Source organism: Musa acuminata, chromosome BXJ1-5 (assembly GCF_036884655.1).
Source record: "Musa acuminata AAA Group cultivar baxijiao chromosome BXJ1-5, Cavendish_Baxijiao_AAA, whole genome shotgun sequence".
NCBI classification, from domain to species: domain Eukaryota; kingdom Viridiplantae; phylum Streptophyta; class Magnoliopsida; order Zingiberales; family Musaceae; genus Musa; species Musa acuminata.
In genome coordinates, this window is record NC_088331.1 from 46925465 (window position 1) to 46942500 (window position 17036).

Sequence of the window (17036 nt, forward strand, 5' to 3'; positions counted from 1 at the left end):
CTACCTTTAGCCTCTTGTCTCGTGTCCTTGGTAAGGTGTTCCAGGTGTTATTCTCACATTGCATCATAGCATGTCTTGTTGCCACTTCTGATTGATCATTCTTTTTTTCTAATGTTGTTTTTGTTTCACACAATTTCTTGTATATGTGCTTCTCTGTAATGAATATTGTTGTTCTAGAATAAGTTCATGGAAAAGGTGGTCGATCCACTAGTTTATTCCTTTTAAATGTCAATCTCTTCGAACTTTCTTGATAGTGGAGCTTGAAAATTTTCATGTGGTTCCTTTGAGGCTTTTGTGGTGAATGATCCTGAAATAATTAGATCTTTGAATTGCATAATATTTGCCACTAGACTGTTGCATTTTATGGTTTACATAGGATTGCAGTGCTGTGTATATGTGATCCTTAATAGATCCATGCCATTTCACGAGGAAAAAAATTTGCATAATACTTATAAGTGATATCTGCTTAATTCAACTAAGAGAGTGATATTTCATTTATGCAGCAAGACGTGAAATCTCCTGAGCTTCATGTTAGTGCATCTGCGTTGGAGCATGTTCTTATCAGTCTTGTTTCGCATGTTGGTCAGCAACCATGCCAATGTTCAAATGCAGATCCGAGATGGAGTTTTTCATTGCAAATTCTTTCCATTCCCTTTCTGTGGCATCATTTGCCATTTTTCAAAGAGGTAGTTCTTCAAAGTGCCTTAGGAAGGTCATAGAAAGGTGCTTTGACTATGAAAGCTGGATGAAGATATTGTTGAAATAGTTTAGGATGAAATTGAATCACTTCTTAGTTTTGTTAATTTTAATTTGGTTTTAGTTTAAGTATGTGACTATGTGCTGATGTGCATTAAAAAAATCTACGTAGCTCTTTAATTGCCAGTATGTGATTATAATGTGTATCTTTTTAGAGTATTTAGATACCTATAAAGCTCTTTTATTGCTTGAATGATCAGTATTTGTTCCTCTAGCTTTCTAGTGATTACTTTTATCTCATGTTCTTCACTAGTTCTTATTTTTTCCCCTTTTTCGGTCCAAGGGTTTAGGCAGGTATTATATTCATCAAATGGCCAATTTTTTGCCTAGTCATGCTGGTGTCCTTCCGGATGATATATTACAAGAATATCCTGGTCATGCATGCTTACTTGGGAATTTACTTGAAGTTGCTGGAGTTGTTTTATCTGATCCAAGCTCTACTTATCATACAGTAAGTCTTATGAAATTTGTACCTTTTAAAACCTTGAACCGTTCTTTCATAGTTAAGGTCAATTGTCTTGATTTGTATATTTGTGAACTGTTTTTTATAAAATTCTTGCAAGCAAAAAGTTGTGGATATCTTGGATCTGGTATCCAACATGATGAAGGTGAGTCGTGGTACAACATCTGGGTGACCAGGGATCCAATCACATGAGCATCTCTATTTGTGGGGATAAGGTTGCATATGTTAACCATCACCATATTCATCACTGGTGGGAGCATCATCTAAATATTGATGAAAATGTATTTGTAGAGTAATCGTGCTTTATGAATTCAGGTGTTGGATGGTTAAATAACAATATTCACAAAAAAGTTTGTGTAGTAATTGTAGTTAATATGAGAATATTAAGGTGAATATGTAGGGTTACATGCAAGATGGTATAAATAGATTCAAAGGAGACTTATAGATGTTATGTTGGACGAGTGAGTTGATTAAAGATGGGAAAAATCACCTGTAGATTATAAAATGTGAGAGAATCATGCAAGATGGTATAAATACATCTGAAGGAGACTTGTAGATGCTATGTTAGTATTAGCGTATGAAGAGAAAGGGAAGGCGATATAATTGGACTTAAATATAGTTTGTGCATAAATACTAGAATCTGTAATATTTATGCTTTTGATTTAACTAGAGGCACTACATATGCAAAGCTCAATAATGGGAAATGATCCATGTGTGGACCCCAAATGGTTGGTACATGATGGCTTGTTGTTGTACAAATTTAATTTTACATTAATATAGTTTGTGTACGAATTCTGTCATTATGATGAATCCTTTTTGGATTCATATACAAATAGCTTGTTGTAGTATTTTTTATGCTTTTGTGTTAACTAGTGGGATTACCTATACAAAACTCAGTAGTGGGAAATGATCCATGTGGCGGACCCCAAATGCTTGGGACATGATGGCTTGTTGTTCTACAAATTTAATTTTACATTAATATAGTTTGTCCATGAATTTTGTCATTATGATCAATCCTTTTTGGACAATTTTCCTGATCCAGTTTCTGAATTTGTATTGCCATGTGCATTTGTTCTTCTGCATCTTTTGCTGTCCCTTTGTATTGTATCAAGTTCCGTGTTAGACTGTTGGTATGCTTTGCTTTAAAACTTTTACTCCATGAAAATATACTTTGCTTTAAGACTTTTACTCCATGAAAATGTATGTCGTCCTTGTTGGTTTGCATAGTATATCGACTGTCCTTTCGGTTCTATATTGATAGCATGATTGATTTTGAGAATACGATAATTTTTATCTTGGTATTGAGTTATTATATTGAAAAATTCTTTTTTTTTATTTCCTTAATCAGGCAATTGATTTTCTGACTGTTTCGACATTTTTATTGGAAGTATTGCCTTCAGTGGACTCGTCACCTGTACAAAGTAAGTGATTTTTGTATTTCCATCGGTGAAGATTTATAATTGTACGTGCTGCTGTTGGCTTTTCATTGATTAAATTTGGGATGATTTTGTTGTAATTCTTCTCATGTTCAAAGTATCAAATTATGCTAAGCAACTCAACATAATATCATAATTCCATGAATCATATTTTGCACTTCACAATTTATTTCATGAATAATTATGGTTCTCTTACAGTCATTAGATAGACTTCTGATTTATTCTTAGGGCAAATAATTTTTTTGTGTTTCCAAGTGGCCTGAGCTAAATCCTGACTGAGCCAAGCCCGTGAGACCGAAAATCTGTGAAGCTGACCATGCCCACTGACATCTACTGAACATTCTACATTTTGAGGATTCTATGGATTGCATAGTGAAAGTCACGTTTATCTTGTGGAAATATTTCTTTGCAAATAGAATATAGTTATTGTGATATGTAGTTGTCTAGGACGTGCTATTATTTCAACAGCATAAAGGAAACAACCTGTACTAGAAAGTTTCTTCTATCTAAATTAAAAATGAATGATTAATCTGGAATGAAGGGCTTTTTTAAATGACTTGGAGATGTTTAGTGAATGATCTAAATCATCTATATTTTGTCGTTTGTTGATGCCATTTTAATACAATATTAGGAATCCTATTTCTGTTGCTGCATAGATGTCAAATACGATAATTTTTGGGTCTATTGGTTTTGGACTTGAAAGCAAGCATTAGATAGCTTTAGAGTGATATTTGCAGGGAGATCCAAATAAAAACACTAGCAAAGGCTACCATGTCGTTCCACTGGTACATGCCATGCTCTAAGTACTGTACTGGCTACGTGGGCTCTCTTTTGCTGATTAATTTGTCGTCCATGTTATTTAGAGGATCAAGACTCATGATCTTCAAGGAAAGGCTAATCAGTGTACTTGTAGTGCTTTTTAATGGCCAATTTTGATAGATTAATGTTGCTGTCAAGCTTTGTTATGGCATTTACTGCTTTATTGTTTCTTATCACCTTCTTTTTACTTCTTTTTGCTTGCAACAACTGATATCTGCAAGGAATATTCAGAACCAGTTGATGATGAATTAACAATGGATGATGAAGTTCTAAGTCCAGATTTACAGAAGCAGATATCCAGTTCAATAGATTCATGCCTTTTACAGCATTTGGTAGGCAAATCTTGTGATCATGTCTCGTGAAAGCACCCTCTCTGAACCCATTCTTCTTGGCATATATGGCTAATTATATCTTTCTGAAGCTGAGACTGATGTGTTATTCAGGTGAATGCTTTGTTAAAAGCTACATGTCCAACTGGTTATTCTGATAAGACTTGGCCATCTAATATAGAAGTGGAAGCAATAAGTGCTGTTTGCACTTTTCTTCATGTTACATTCTGTACGCTGCCTCATGAACTCATCATGACCCTACTAGCCTACAGAACTGAGCTTCTTCCTGCTCTTTGGAATTATATAAAGAGATGCCATGAGAATCAAAGATGGTCATTCTCTTCTAAGCTCACAGCGCATATACCTGGAGATACTCCAGGTTGGCTGTTGCCTCTGGCAGTTTTTTGCCCTTTGTACAAGTAAGGCTGTTGATTGTATTTATGGTGACACATTCGATAAATATTTTTTAAGTTCATTTGTGTTTATGCTATTTCTTTATCATCATAACTAGCAAGTTCTTTTTGTTACTAACTCTTGTGTTCTTTAGGCACATGCTAAAGTTTGTTGATACTGAAGAATTCTATGAGCAGGAAACACCAGTTAAAATAAAGGATATTCCATCTTTGGTTATCATTATAAAGCAGGTATTTTCTGCCGTTAATTTAACACACCACTTCTATTTTTGCTGTTTTGTTTGTTGGGAACTACATAACACATTACATTTTATGTTTAAAATTACCATTTATGTTGTACTGTTGCACTTGATCCCTGTGAGACCATAACACTTCGGTATTAATGTTGGCATGATTTATTTCGACAGGCCTTATGGCAGCTCCTATGGACAATAAATGGGCACGTGTCGTCTCAAAATTCATCTAGATCTCTTCCAGGTGACAAGAAGCTGTCTGTGGAACTAATTAACCGTAAAGCCAGGGTTGCAATGTCTGAGCTTCTGAGCCAGGTTTTTTTTGTTTTATTTTGAATTTTTGTACAATAATAATCTTTATTTCATGATGGAAGATTTGTGTTGGTTGTCTAAACAGAGATTATTTTGTAATATATTATTTTCTTTTGATTTTAAATGTAATGCAGTTGCAAGACTGGAACAGTAGAAGGCAGTTCATGTCTGCTGACGATTTCCATCTTCAAGAAGCAAGGAGTAAAACTTTTGTTTCTCAGGTGAGTTTTTTTGTCTCTTTTCCTAGTTTCCTTTTCCCTTTCTCTTTGGAAGCTTGATTCACACAGTTCTTTCTTTCACCAGGCCTTACTTGGAAATACTCGAGCGTCTGATATATTAAAACAAGCTCCATTCTTAGTGCCATTTACAAGCAGGGTCGAAATTTTCACTGTATGTCTATAAATGCTAAAACACTTCTGTTTTACCTATTAAATTTGGAAGTTGCTAAGGATTTTTCATTAATAACTTATTCACTGGATTGCATGAAATCGCAACTTAATAGAGTTGCATGCAAACTGTTGATATCGATGACCTGAATTAGACAACTTTGATAAATTTTTTATTTCTAATTCAAATTCATCTCGTGCCTCAGTCAGAGTTAGTGGCTTCTAGACAAAGAAGTGGAGCTCATCCTGGTTTAACTAGACTCACTTTCAAAATAAGAAGAAATCGAGTACTTGAAGATGCTTTCGAGCAGCTGAGTACATTATCTGAGGATGATCTTAGAGGACCAGTATGTTGCTTACAACTTATAACTTATTTGATGAGACAATGGAATGTCAATGCAGTAGTTGAATAACTCAATGAATTTGATTCTCTTGAAATTTGTTGATGCCTGCAGATTCGGATATCTTTTGTTAATGAATTTGGAGTTGAGGAGCCTGGGGTTGATGGTGGTGGAATTTTTAAAGATTTTATGGAGAACATAATCCAGGCTGCTTTTGATGTCCAGTTTGGGCTATTCAAGGTTTGTGGTCTAGTTTTGCACCTCTTTGTTGTCAGTAATATTTCTTTTAGTCTTTCTTCTTTACAAAGGTAATGCATGACAATAATATCAAAAACATGCTAATAACTGATTTGCCACTTCTTGATCGAGAATAGCTGGATATTAAAATGGTGAAGCTGGTAGTTGAGCTAGATTATAAAGATAAATTTGGACTACAGGAGTATGGTGATCTTGAATGGTTCTTATGTGAACTTTGCAATGTTCAGAATATGGCAACAATGTTGCTTTTAGATACATAACTTTTGCCCATACATTAATTGACAACGAAAGAAACTAAAAATATTATATGCAATATGTGAATTGGCGTTAGGAAGAGAACCAATAAATTGGTAACTAAATGAGGATTACGACTTGCTTTTCTAGATCTTTTGCATCATGTTAACATTTCTTGATGGGTTAAAGCTTCAACTAAAATACACATCTTATTGTGAGAGTGGGGGCACAACAGATTTGTATTCTTTGTCTTGGTGCTTTTCTCATTTTGTGTTTTCCATTCCTCTTGTAATCTGTTTTAGGAAACACCCGATCATCTTCTGTACCCGAATCCTGGATCAGCATCAGTTCACAAACAACATCTTCAGTTTTTCCATTTTCTTGGGACTCTTCTCGGGAAGGTACTTTCATTATGTTTTCCTGCCCCTTTTTTGCATCTTGTAGAAGTTCGTTCAGTATTTATGTGCCTCTTTGTGTTTGCTTTTTGCTGCATCTGTCATCTTGCATTTTCTGAAATGAAATTGTGGTTTAGTTTTTTTTTTTTCTTTTAATACCTCTCTCATGACAGCATTTTACTATGACAGATGGAATGTTGCCTGCTTGCCATCTATCCATATCTTTTCTAGCACTTCAGCATTCTGTTTTATGTTAATGGGTAAACTGTGAGATGCAGATTCTAGAAAATCGATAAACCATGTCCAACTTGTCCTGGAGAAGTACATACATTTTGTGTAATACATAAATATGTTAAATTTCTGAAGAAAATTTTAATTATTATGCTTAATTTTTCAAATGATTGGTTCCTTTATACTTGAAAAAGTTAAAATTTGTGTTTGAACTTAGCTTTTATGATTTTTTACTATTTTGACTTGTGATAATATTACGACAACAGCAACAAATCACAACGTTCCAATTATGGATCAAATTCTCGATCTAATATTGATATTGCTATTGATTGGTGGTTGGAGCCGTATGGTACTGATACGTGGTGGCATACTGACTCTTGGCATGAGTTGGTACCATCAATACCAAACCCTCACCTACGGGAAACAGATAATAGGGAAGGAGGTGGTGAAGGAGATGGTCACATACTGATGGGAGAATGTCAGATGGAGAGAGACTCTTAATGGAGAGAGGAAATAGAGAAGCAGAAGAAGAAATAACACAAACAAAGATGTGGCAACTGTAAGAAATTAGAAAAAAATGATACTTGTACATGTCTACTTACTGGCCAATGTGTTTGATACAGCGATTTTACTGAACGGTACAACACTTATCAAATTGAACCAGGCTAAATGTCATGTTTGCGGCTCAGTTGGTTGTCAGACGTGTAAGTACCGGTCTGTATCTATCAGTATGGGTTACATTTTCATTCATGGTCCCTGTAGTTGAGGGCCAGCTACATAGATCCTTTTCAGCAATTGTTCTGTGTGTTGGGAGAAATTTTGATGGTATGACTACAATAAAAATTTTCAATTTGATATACATGCTATCATGATTTGATTGTTGCTCCAACTTTTTTGATAATTGATATATTGAATACTTTGGGGCATTTCGGGTTATCTATGATTGATCTTGGGTGCGATTGGCTGATTGGGTTGGCAGCGACAAATTCTTAAAACCATGTATACCCTTTTTTTTCGTTTACAACCTTTTATTTAAGGCGAATTTGGCTTGTTGTTTATTGACCTGCTTAACCACTAGTAATTCATGGTCATGCCACTTACCCATTGTCAGCTCGTTTCCAGTGACAGTGACCTTACCAGGGCCTCCCAGTTGGTTGGGGTGGCCAACAGATAGTCAACCTTGCCAGGAGAGGAGTGTCCACAGCCACAGGCCACATTTTGTTGTCTATTTAAGCGACCACATGCAACCAGTTGCAGTTGTCCCCTGCTGGTTGGTGCAGCTAAAAAACTGGAATCTGCATCACCAGGGAACAGGTGGTGGCTGCAGGTTGCAACGGGCAAAGCCATTGACACCATGGCTTGTTAGCAGTGGCCATTGCTGTGAGCCGACACCTCCACCTGCTGGTGGTAGCTGACAACTCTGGTAGATTGGTGCCGCCAACCTCACGAGTGTTGTTGCTGATCAACTTGAGTGACCAGGGACCATATGTGACTAACCCTGTAAACTGGGAAACACTTTTTGTGTGTAGTGAAGATTTTTGAAGGAATTTATTTCCTGGACAGTGAATTTTTTATTTAAAAAAAGATCCAACAATATCAATAAGGTTTAGAACCTAGATTCTACATTTTGGGTGTTGGACCCATTGGCCCATGAATGGAAGGTCTAGTCTGTGCCGGCATACCAACGCACGACATTGGCATGCACCGCAGTGCAAGAGAGGAGGAAAGGGGGAAAGTAGGAGAAGATAAGGAGGTGGACAAGAAGAGGAAGGCAGGAAGCAGTGATGACGGAGGAGGAAGGAGATAGGAGTCCCAAACGGAGGTGGCTGTCTGTGCGACACGTACAGTGTGCAGGTGTTGGCGTATGGCATTTGGATTGTTTATCAATTGGAACATTGTGCTGATTTTCCAGTTGCTGATGGCGTGGTTTTAAAGTTCCACCACGAGACATGTGCATTGAACAACTTTGAGAGGGTATTGATGAAATTTTCAACTTTAGAAGGTTTCTATAAAATTAGGGGTTCTGTTGCTCTGCTACTAGCTTTTTATCATATTATTGGGTATTCTTATCTAAGAATTTAAACATTAGTTTGTTATTTGTTATGTCTATCTATCAGTATATTTGGTGGTATGCTGACCTGTACCATCTGGTATTATTTGAAAAAGGAAAAAGAAATACCAATTGGTACTGGTAATATCGCCTGGTACTGCTCCATACCAACTGTTATTTGAAACCATAATTATTATTATTATTTTTTTTTTTAGCATCAGTCAGTTTCCAAAATTCCTTACAGTGATCTGTATATGCCTGCTCTGTAAACCTCATGAACTTCTTTTCTATAGGCTATGTATGAGGGCATCCTTGTGGACATACCATTTGCAACATTCTTCCTTAGCAAATTGAAAGAGAAGTAAGGTTTCAAAACCCTTATTTTACTAGTTCATCTTCTGTTTTCCTGGGGAAATTGTGGTTTTGCAAGAATGAGTTGAATTTTGTTTTATTCATAATTTGTTTTAGAAATTTCCTTCATTGTTGGGCATTTGAGGTATAATGCTATATTGTTGGTGTTCACCTGATGTAGTCTCCCATGTTATAGTACTGAAAATATACGATACATAAAGTAGAATCTTTCTTAACAATCTTATTCAAATATTACTCTCAAAATTGATTATGAAAATTATTTCAAGAAAAAGCTTATGAAAATCTGATGAAGTCGTATACTTTGTTTACTTTAGTTAGTGATATGATTGCTTATGATACTTGTGTTCACTTGGTGTTCACCTGATGTAGTCTCCCATGTTGGTTGTCTATTATTTTTTATCAAGATTTCTTGTATTTGATTATTACTTCGTATATGACTAATGCTAATCTCCTGGCAATTAGGAGCAACTTTTTGCATGACTTGCCTTCACTAGATCCAGAGTTGTATCGGCACCTTCTCTTTTTAAAGGTGAAGGTTTTACTATTGTTTCCTTTTACTTTTGTTAAGTATGTAACTATTACCTCTACGATACATCATATTTTAAATTCTGTTAAGTATGCAACTATTACCTCTAAGATTCATCATTTTAATAAATTGTGGTGTTCATATAATTAACGATGTTAAATTTTCATCTTTTGAACTGAGATCTGATCAAGGAAGGTTATGAAGAAAGTGAGAATATTGGTTACAAATAATTTCGGTGTGATGCCTTAGAAATCCAATATATTGTTGTCTTAACTTCAATATATCTAGATGTCAACACAGATATTCTTTATCGAAGATCTGATATGTATACAATTTAAAGTTTCAAGTACTGGATGGATTGATTGGTCCTGTATGGGACCCATATAGCTTAGAACTGGTTGTTTCTACAGCCTTGCTGTTTTTGATATACCATCTATGTAATAGAATTCAAGGCATTTAAATTTATGAAAACATCTTAAAACATATTGAAACTCATTCATGAATCAGGTCCTGTTTGAGATGAGTTCATGTAGAACTTTTGGAAAGTTATGTGTGCTATATGTTATCTTCAGTTATATGGTCATGCTGCAAAAGGACTTTAGGCAAAGTATCCTAAATTGAAGCTATTTAGCTTGTTCCTTGCCAACACATAGCAGTTGTTAATTATATAGGCTTACTTTTTTGTACTTTAGTTTTTGCCGATGCTTCCCTCATGTTTGCAAATTTGGGGTTTATGTGTGCAGCATTATAAAGGTGATGTTTCAGAGTTGGAACTGTATTTTGTTGCTGTAAACAATGAATATGGTGATCAAACAGAAGAGGAGCTAATCCCTGGTGGAAAAGATCTGCGTGTTACCAAGGACAACGCTATTGCCTTCATTCATCTTGTTGCAAATTATCGCCTAAATTATCAGGTTCTACTCATTCCATTCCTCGGCTGATTTAGAGGATTTTGGTATGGAACTTTACCTTTTTAATGTGCAGATTCGCACTCAAAGCTTGCATTTTTTACGAGGATTCCAACAACTTGTACAAAAGGAATGGATTGAAATGTTCAATGAACATGAAATTCAGGTACATCATTAACCTAAAGCATTTTACAGTACATTATTGTTGCTACATTTTTGTTTGAATTATTTAATGTGGTTTGTTTTGAGTACAAGCATAGTTAAAATCTCTTGTTTGACAATCTACGTTGGTAAAATCAAGCTAGTGAATTCAATCAGAAGAGGAATCTTATACATTGACTTGGTGTTCTTTCAGCTTTTTATATCAGGGTCGCTTGAAAGCATGAATGTGGATGATCTGCGTTCAAATACCCAGTATACCGGTGGATATCATCATGTAAGATTTTAGTTGATCCAAGATGATATGATTTTTGATCGGAAAAAGAAAATTGCAATTACAGTACACTCTGATGCATTATCATAGACACACCTATAACATTCATGTTGGGTATCTTTGCAGGAACATCAAGTCATTGAGATGTTCTGGGAAGTACTCGAAAGCTTTTCTTTGGAGTATCAGAAGAAATTTCTTAAGTGAGTTTTCCCTTATATTGTGCAATTACATATATATATATATATATATATATATATATATATATATATATATATATATATATATATAATTCTTCAACATATGTTCTGTAGGTCATTTTGCATACCGGTCAAAAAATGTAAATGGAAGGATGGAGAAAAAAAAAATTTATATTTCATCATTACTGCTTCTGGAAACTGATTGAAACAAAAAGAACATGTTGTGTAATTTTTCAGGTTCGTAACTGGATGTTCTAGAGGTCCACTTCTCGGTTTCAAGTACCTTGAACCGAAATTCTGCATACAAAGGTCTGTTCTAGTTTTTCATTCTTTTTTTCTTTTCTTTTTTGTTCTTTTTTCAACTGTTCATATTCATTTGGTACGTGGTGATTGATGCTTTTGCTGATTTGTAGGGCTGCTCCCTTGGATGTCACCCAAGAGTATCTTGATCGCTTACCAACGTCAGCCACTTGCATGAATCTGCTGAAGTTACCACCATATCCAAGGTCTTCTTTATAACTTTGCCTATGCAGATCCATCTCAGAGAAATTCTATTTTTTAAAGTTCATATTAGAAACTCTTTTGCTTAGATAGTGTTTGATGATATCAATATCAATTTGGCTAACGTTCTCTTTTGCTCACGTGTCTGGTGGTGTTCAGTAAAGATCAAATGCGAACCAAATTGATCTACTCTATAAGTGCAGATGCCGGTTTTGATTTGAGTTGATGAACGATCCCTGCTGCCTGCACAGTTGTAGAATGGAAGAGGAGGCAGAATCTGTAAATAGATGGTTGTGAGTAGCCTGCACAGTTGTATAGACGTACCCTCCTCCCCCGGGCTTGCACACAGAATTTGTTACATAACAACCAAGTGGAAATGGTCAAACATCTGTGTCCGTTACGAGTCCATTACATGCAGCATGTAAATTTGATAGTCACCCACCCCCCCCCCCCCCGTATCATATTCCGCCAGTTAGAAATTTTGCTGAACTGAACAAATTATTAACCTAAAATGGAGAATAATTAATTATAGTGATCATTTTATCTGCAAAGAAAAGAAAAGGCCAGTGGGTGTAGTCACCATGGACGATGACAAAATGTTAGTGTACGTGTAGTCATCTCAGGTAGACCACCTGAACATAAGATCGTAAAATTAGATGGATTATGTTCGTTAGTGTCAAAAAAAACACTTTTTTTGTTTGATCAATTCAAATAGCAAACAGCTGACAAACACAACAAGTACATCAATATAAAGCCCGAATCCCATGGTGAGAAACTAGAAGAGAGAATATGTAAATTTTTTAATTCAAATCCTTACCTTATTTTTTTTCTAAAATATTTTTTTTTTCTCCATCACCAATCTATATGCATCTACACTACAAGCTGGAAGAACGTAAGGACGTCAACTTCAGTCGACTTGCATTCTAGTTTAAAACGACAGCTGTTAAATGCAATAACTCTATGATGCAAATACTTTGAGAAGTGATGACTAAAATCAGCCAAAGGTCAGCAAAAATATCCTAGTCCTCATAGTTTCCAGATAATAGATTTAACATATAAATATGCATTAGAACACAATGTTTATGTACTTGCAACAGGGGAATCAGAAAGCAGAAGCTTATTTGACATAGGTTAGATCCCATCAGCTCTCTTAGACAATTTTGACAGTAGAATGGCTTTTCCCTCATATATTCAGTGCCGTTTTAGAGGGTCAATAAGAATCTCACTTTAGTCGTGTTTTTTTTTTTTTTTTTTTTTTTTTTTTTTTTTTGTTTCCTGAGGGGCATGAAGTTAAGATTCTAAGCAAATGCTAGCACAGATAGGGACATAGCAAAAGATCAATTGAATCCAGATCAAGTCAATTTGAACTGTGCCATTATTTATAATGCTCACCATAGGCAAAAAAAAAAAAAACGAGTTTCTTAAGTTTTTGAGCCTCTAAGAACCAAATCTTCAAAACCAGATGTCCAAACTTATATATTAAATAAGCCTCTTCAAGGCATACAAAAGACGAGGTCTCTTTCACATCCAAATGTAGTTGTTCTACGTATTATTTTCTGTCAGAACTTAGTAATATATGACACACCAACTATGGACTTGAATGGACAACTTTCATCAGGAAATGTATCAAAACTAATCTTATATTGGAACAATGCAGATTGTGAGAATTGACGAGTCACATATATGGCCCACCGTTTCCATTTTTTGCTGAACCAATTTTGGTTGAAAGGAACAAAAGACAAGATCAAAGCAAAATCAGTCAATCAGTACTGCCCAAGGTTGGCTGAAAGCATCTGGGAACTAACCAAGTTGGTAGAAGCAAATCGGGTCCAAGCAAAATTAGCTAAAACCAGCAAAAATTGGCCAAACATGATAATATCAGCTGACAAATGGTTTGAATAAGTTCACGGTTCCAATCAAACCTCACTGGTTCCCTTTTGCTGATGTTTAAAGGGTTGTAATATCTGTTTATAGGCCTGTATTGATTGACAAATTCTAAAAGTTCACAAAAGGCCTCTTCGAAATCAAAACAAAATCAAGCCAATCAGCACTGGACAAGGTTTGCTGAAAGCAACTAGGACCAAACCAAGTTGGTTGAAGCAAATTAGGTCCAAACGAAATTAGCTAAAAGCAGCTGATATTGCTCGAAAAAAAGATAAATCAGCTGAAAACAGTTCAAATAAGTTCCAAGTGGTTCATCCGATTCATTGTGCTAGTCTTCTAAAAGTTATGGCATCCATTCATAGGCATGGTAATTCTAACTGGGTCGATTGATAATTCTGAAGTTTTGAGCAAATAATTAGTCCGTTGAAGACCGAAACAAAGTCATCCAATAAGTACTGGGCAAATTTTGTTGAAAGCAAAGCCAAGAGTTATGGCAACTATTTAGCAGCCTGAATATTTTTATTGGATTGATTGACAATTGGCCAAGTTGAATTTGGGTAATACATTTTTAACGATCTTAAGAGTTTTAAATATTTTCATTGTCATGTTAGTGGCTGTTTTACAAGGTCAACCAGAAGTCCCACATGAGTTGCTTGTGCTTTTATTTTTATGTACTACTTAACACATATCAGATTGGAGTCATTATGAAAACTATTAACACTTGGTATTAGGATCAAAGCCTATCTAAAAACTATTAATACATATCAGATTGGAGTCATTATGAAAACAAGTTTTGGATGATCTTACGCAAGATCACTTAAGTTTACGAAATTTCCTGTTACTTAAAACTATTAACATTTGGTATTAGGATCAAAGCCTATCTAAAACCAGTTCACATGAGATATATATGTGACCAAGAATAACTAGCATCCAATTCTCTCCCTTATTATACTAACCCACTAGCTTTCATTTGCATTTGGCTCCTCAACCACAGATTACCATGTAATGGATACATTAAGTGGCATGCATTCTAACAAAACCTAGTTATACATCACATAAATTCAAGTCTAGACTAATTATGAATCCATAATTCTTGTTGTAGAACCCAATTCTATGATCTGTTTGATGTGAACTTCTGACCACTTTATTAGTCCATTCTAAACTTATCTAAAATCTTTATTTGGAGAATAACCAACAGCCTCTAGGTAGCTCATAAAAGGACATTCCAACCTTAAAGAAACATGACATGAAACATCAGCATTAAAGTACATTTTAACAGGACAATCTAACTTGAAGAATAGCAAATTTCTTGATGTAAATATTACATCTTAGAAGCGATCTTTGATCCTAACAAATTAAAGCTACACTGATGAAGAAAATAGCCAAAAATTTTGAACATAGACTCGGAAACATTTCTCCTTAAAACCTCCATGAGGCCTTGATAACTTAAAGAGATCTACTCTATCAATGACAATGACAAGATAAAGTTGAAGTCAGCATGAATTCTAGCATTTAATCTGACAGGCAACAGCGCACCTCCTTAGTTATTTGCAGAACGTGCTTATGTTCACGAAAACAAAATGTTATATAGAAATCCTGAAAATCTCCTGCGTTTATTTAAAGGAAGCAGCACAACCTTCTTGCTTTTGGTTTGAGATTTTAGGGTTCTTTAATCTGAAAGGAATAGTTGCGTCTTCTTAATCAATTATAAGTCACCTCATCGGAACATAGTGGCTATGGTTGTCATCGCATATTATTGGACCCAAAAAGAATTTTACCGGCTCATACAACAACGCCGTACTAAGGTTAAGAGATAAAGAACCACAAACCCGACCACGAAGCGGTATAATGTTTACAAGTAAATGCAAAACCAAGAAGGGCAAGAGGTGCAAGACGATCGAATTGGTCGACAAGAAAAGGATCTCCTTATAGATGGCTCAAATATAGGATCAAGAAACCCAAGAAACGAACCAGATGATCAACTCGTCACGCACAAGAAATGCCCTATGCCCTAAAATTGTGTGGTTACAAGAAAAAGAAAAGGTTAGAAGAGAGGGAAGAAAAGGGAGGAAACCTTTCCCAGTCGATGTTGGTCTCGGAGCCGACGACTCTGCTTTCTTGGAGATCGCTTCTTCGTGTTCTTTGTCACCACAGTACTGTGGCACCACAGTACTCTGATGGGGGGACCCCAGCAAGATGTACAGGGATCTCCGTGTTCTTTGTCTCGGGCGAGACAGGTGATCTCCATCTTGTGGCAGCAACATGATTTCCAAGAGGGAGGATGAACAGAAGAAAGTAGCTTAACAGACCAACATCACAACCATGCATGCAGGAATATTTAAGCACTGAATTGTAGACCATCTCATGTAAAATGCAATGTGTGAATCAAGTTGAATATATTATTACCCTCATAAAAGTTGCATAGTAGACTCTGAATCAGCTTCATTTTGTTCTGTTCCAGCATGCATCTGCTATAATCTTATTAGTTGTAGGTACCTTGGCTTACATTTTTGAGCTGCAATGTTAGTCTGGCAACCCTGCGTGCTCAAGGAGGTTGATCAACGGGGAAAACCACTTACAATTCTCTTCATAAAAGTGCTGAGAAATTGGGTGGTGAAGATGAGAGCACAAAGCACATCAATGACTTTGAAGAGTGAAGTGAACTAAAGACAAATGCAGAATTATATATATTGGCAGCATTACTAGTTCATCTTGAAGAGTGAAGTGAACTAAAGACAAACTCATTACCTGAAAGAATTGGCATGAAGTTAGTCTTTCGGCAATATGTACATGAGACAGAGTTCTTCCCGACTTTCTTCCTTGTTTCTGCTATGACCAGAAGAATGATATGTAAATCTCTTAGACAAACCACACATTCTCCAGCTCAGCTAGAGCTCCATATTAGATCATCGAGCAACTTCTAAGAAAACTTCAGCAGGCATTTGCATTCGGTGACTTGAATCAACATGAAGACAGCATATAATTGCACATTTGCAAAAAACTAATTATTGGAATTTAACATATTATCATTTCTAATGCTGCTAAAATCTCACCAATTAAAAGAAAGTTTACATGTACTGGGTATTCTACACAAGTACAGCAACAGAAGAACACAAAATGAAGGAAAGTAGAAATCATATGGTTGTATCAAAGCATTTGGGTGGACAAGTGTACAAAACCAAACTGATCTTGTTTCATGAATCACCTTCACCATCAGACATATATTGGTTTAAATATTCAGGAAAATAAAAAGTTCATCCCAGCTATAATATCAAAGGATAATGCATATCCCTAAAGAATCTGCAAAAGAACAAAAAAAAGGTTTGTGAGATTCTTTTTAAGGAAAAAAAGAGGGTACATCTGCATTTATGTTAACAGATATCTCTAGGATTACATGCCCAACAGAATATATTTATTTATATATGTATAAATGAATATATGTATACACACGCGTTTGTGTGTGCGCGCGCGCTAGGAATGCATTTTGACCATGTCTTATTCCTTAGAGCCCTCATTGTTATTTGGACATGTAGCAATTAATAAAGTTTGCCTGTAATAA

The 17036-nt window shown here is 35.6% G+C and overlaps 2 protein-coding genes across 5 annotated transcripts in view; one reads left to right on the forward strand and one right to left on the reverse strand.

Moving 5' to 3' along the window:
* The window catches only part of LOC103986488 (E3 ubiquitin-protein ligase UPL6), a 34352-nt gene extending 22322 nt beyond the window's left edge, over positions 1-12030 (forward strand). For all 3 annotated transcript variants that reach the window (XM_065184830.1, XM_065184831.1, XM_065184832.1), the window contains 21 exons: positions 504-686; positions 1040-1207; positions 2568-2640; positions 3706-3806; positions 3918-4222; positions 4351-4447; positions 4624-4764; positions 4896-4982; positions 5065-5151; positions 5354-5494; positions 5603-5728; positions 6283-6381; positions 8950-9017; positions 9491-9557; positions 10298-10468; positions 10539-10628; positions 10818-10898; positions 11022-11095; positions 11330-11401; positions 11506-11598; positions 11753-12030. In XM_065184830.1, coding sequence (XP_065040902.1) covers positions 504-686; positions 1040-1207; positions 2568-2640; positions 3706-3806; positions 3918-4222; positions 4351-4447; positions 4624-4764; positions 4896-4982; positions 5065-5151; positions 5354-5494; positions 5603-5728; positions 6283-6381; positions 8950-9017; positions 9491-9557; positions 10298-10468; positions 10539-10628; positions 10818-10898; positions 11022-11095; positions 11330-11401; positions 11506-11598; positions 11753-11819 — 2391 coding nt within the window. In that variant the 3' untranslated portion in view covers positions 11820-12030. The remainder of the gene's footprint in view (positions 1-503; positions 687-1039; positions 1208-2567; positions 2641-3705; positions 3807-3917; positions 4223-4350; positions 4448-4623; positions 4765-4895; positions 4983-5064; positions 5152-5353; positions 5495-5602; positions 5729-6282; positions 6382-8949; positions 9018-9490; positions 9558-10297; positions 10469-10538; positions 10629-10817; positions 10899-11021; positions 11096-11329; positions 11402-11505; positions 11599-11752) is intronic.
* A 4427-nt stretch (positions 12031-16457) lies between these two features.
* The window catches only part of LOC135674728 (uncharacterized), a 4544-nt gene continuing 3965 nt past the window's right edge, over positions 16458-17036 (reverse strand). For both annotated transcript variants that reach the window (XR_010513679.1, XM_065184833.1), the window contains exon 8: positions 16458-16777. The gene's annotated coding sequence lies outside the window, so the exon portion shown is untranslated. The remainder of the gene's footprint in view (positions 16778-17036) is intronic.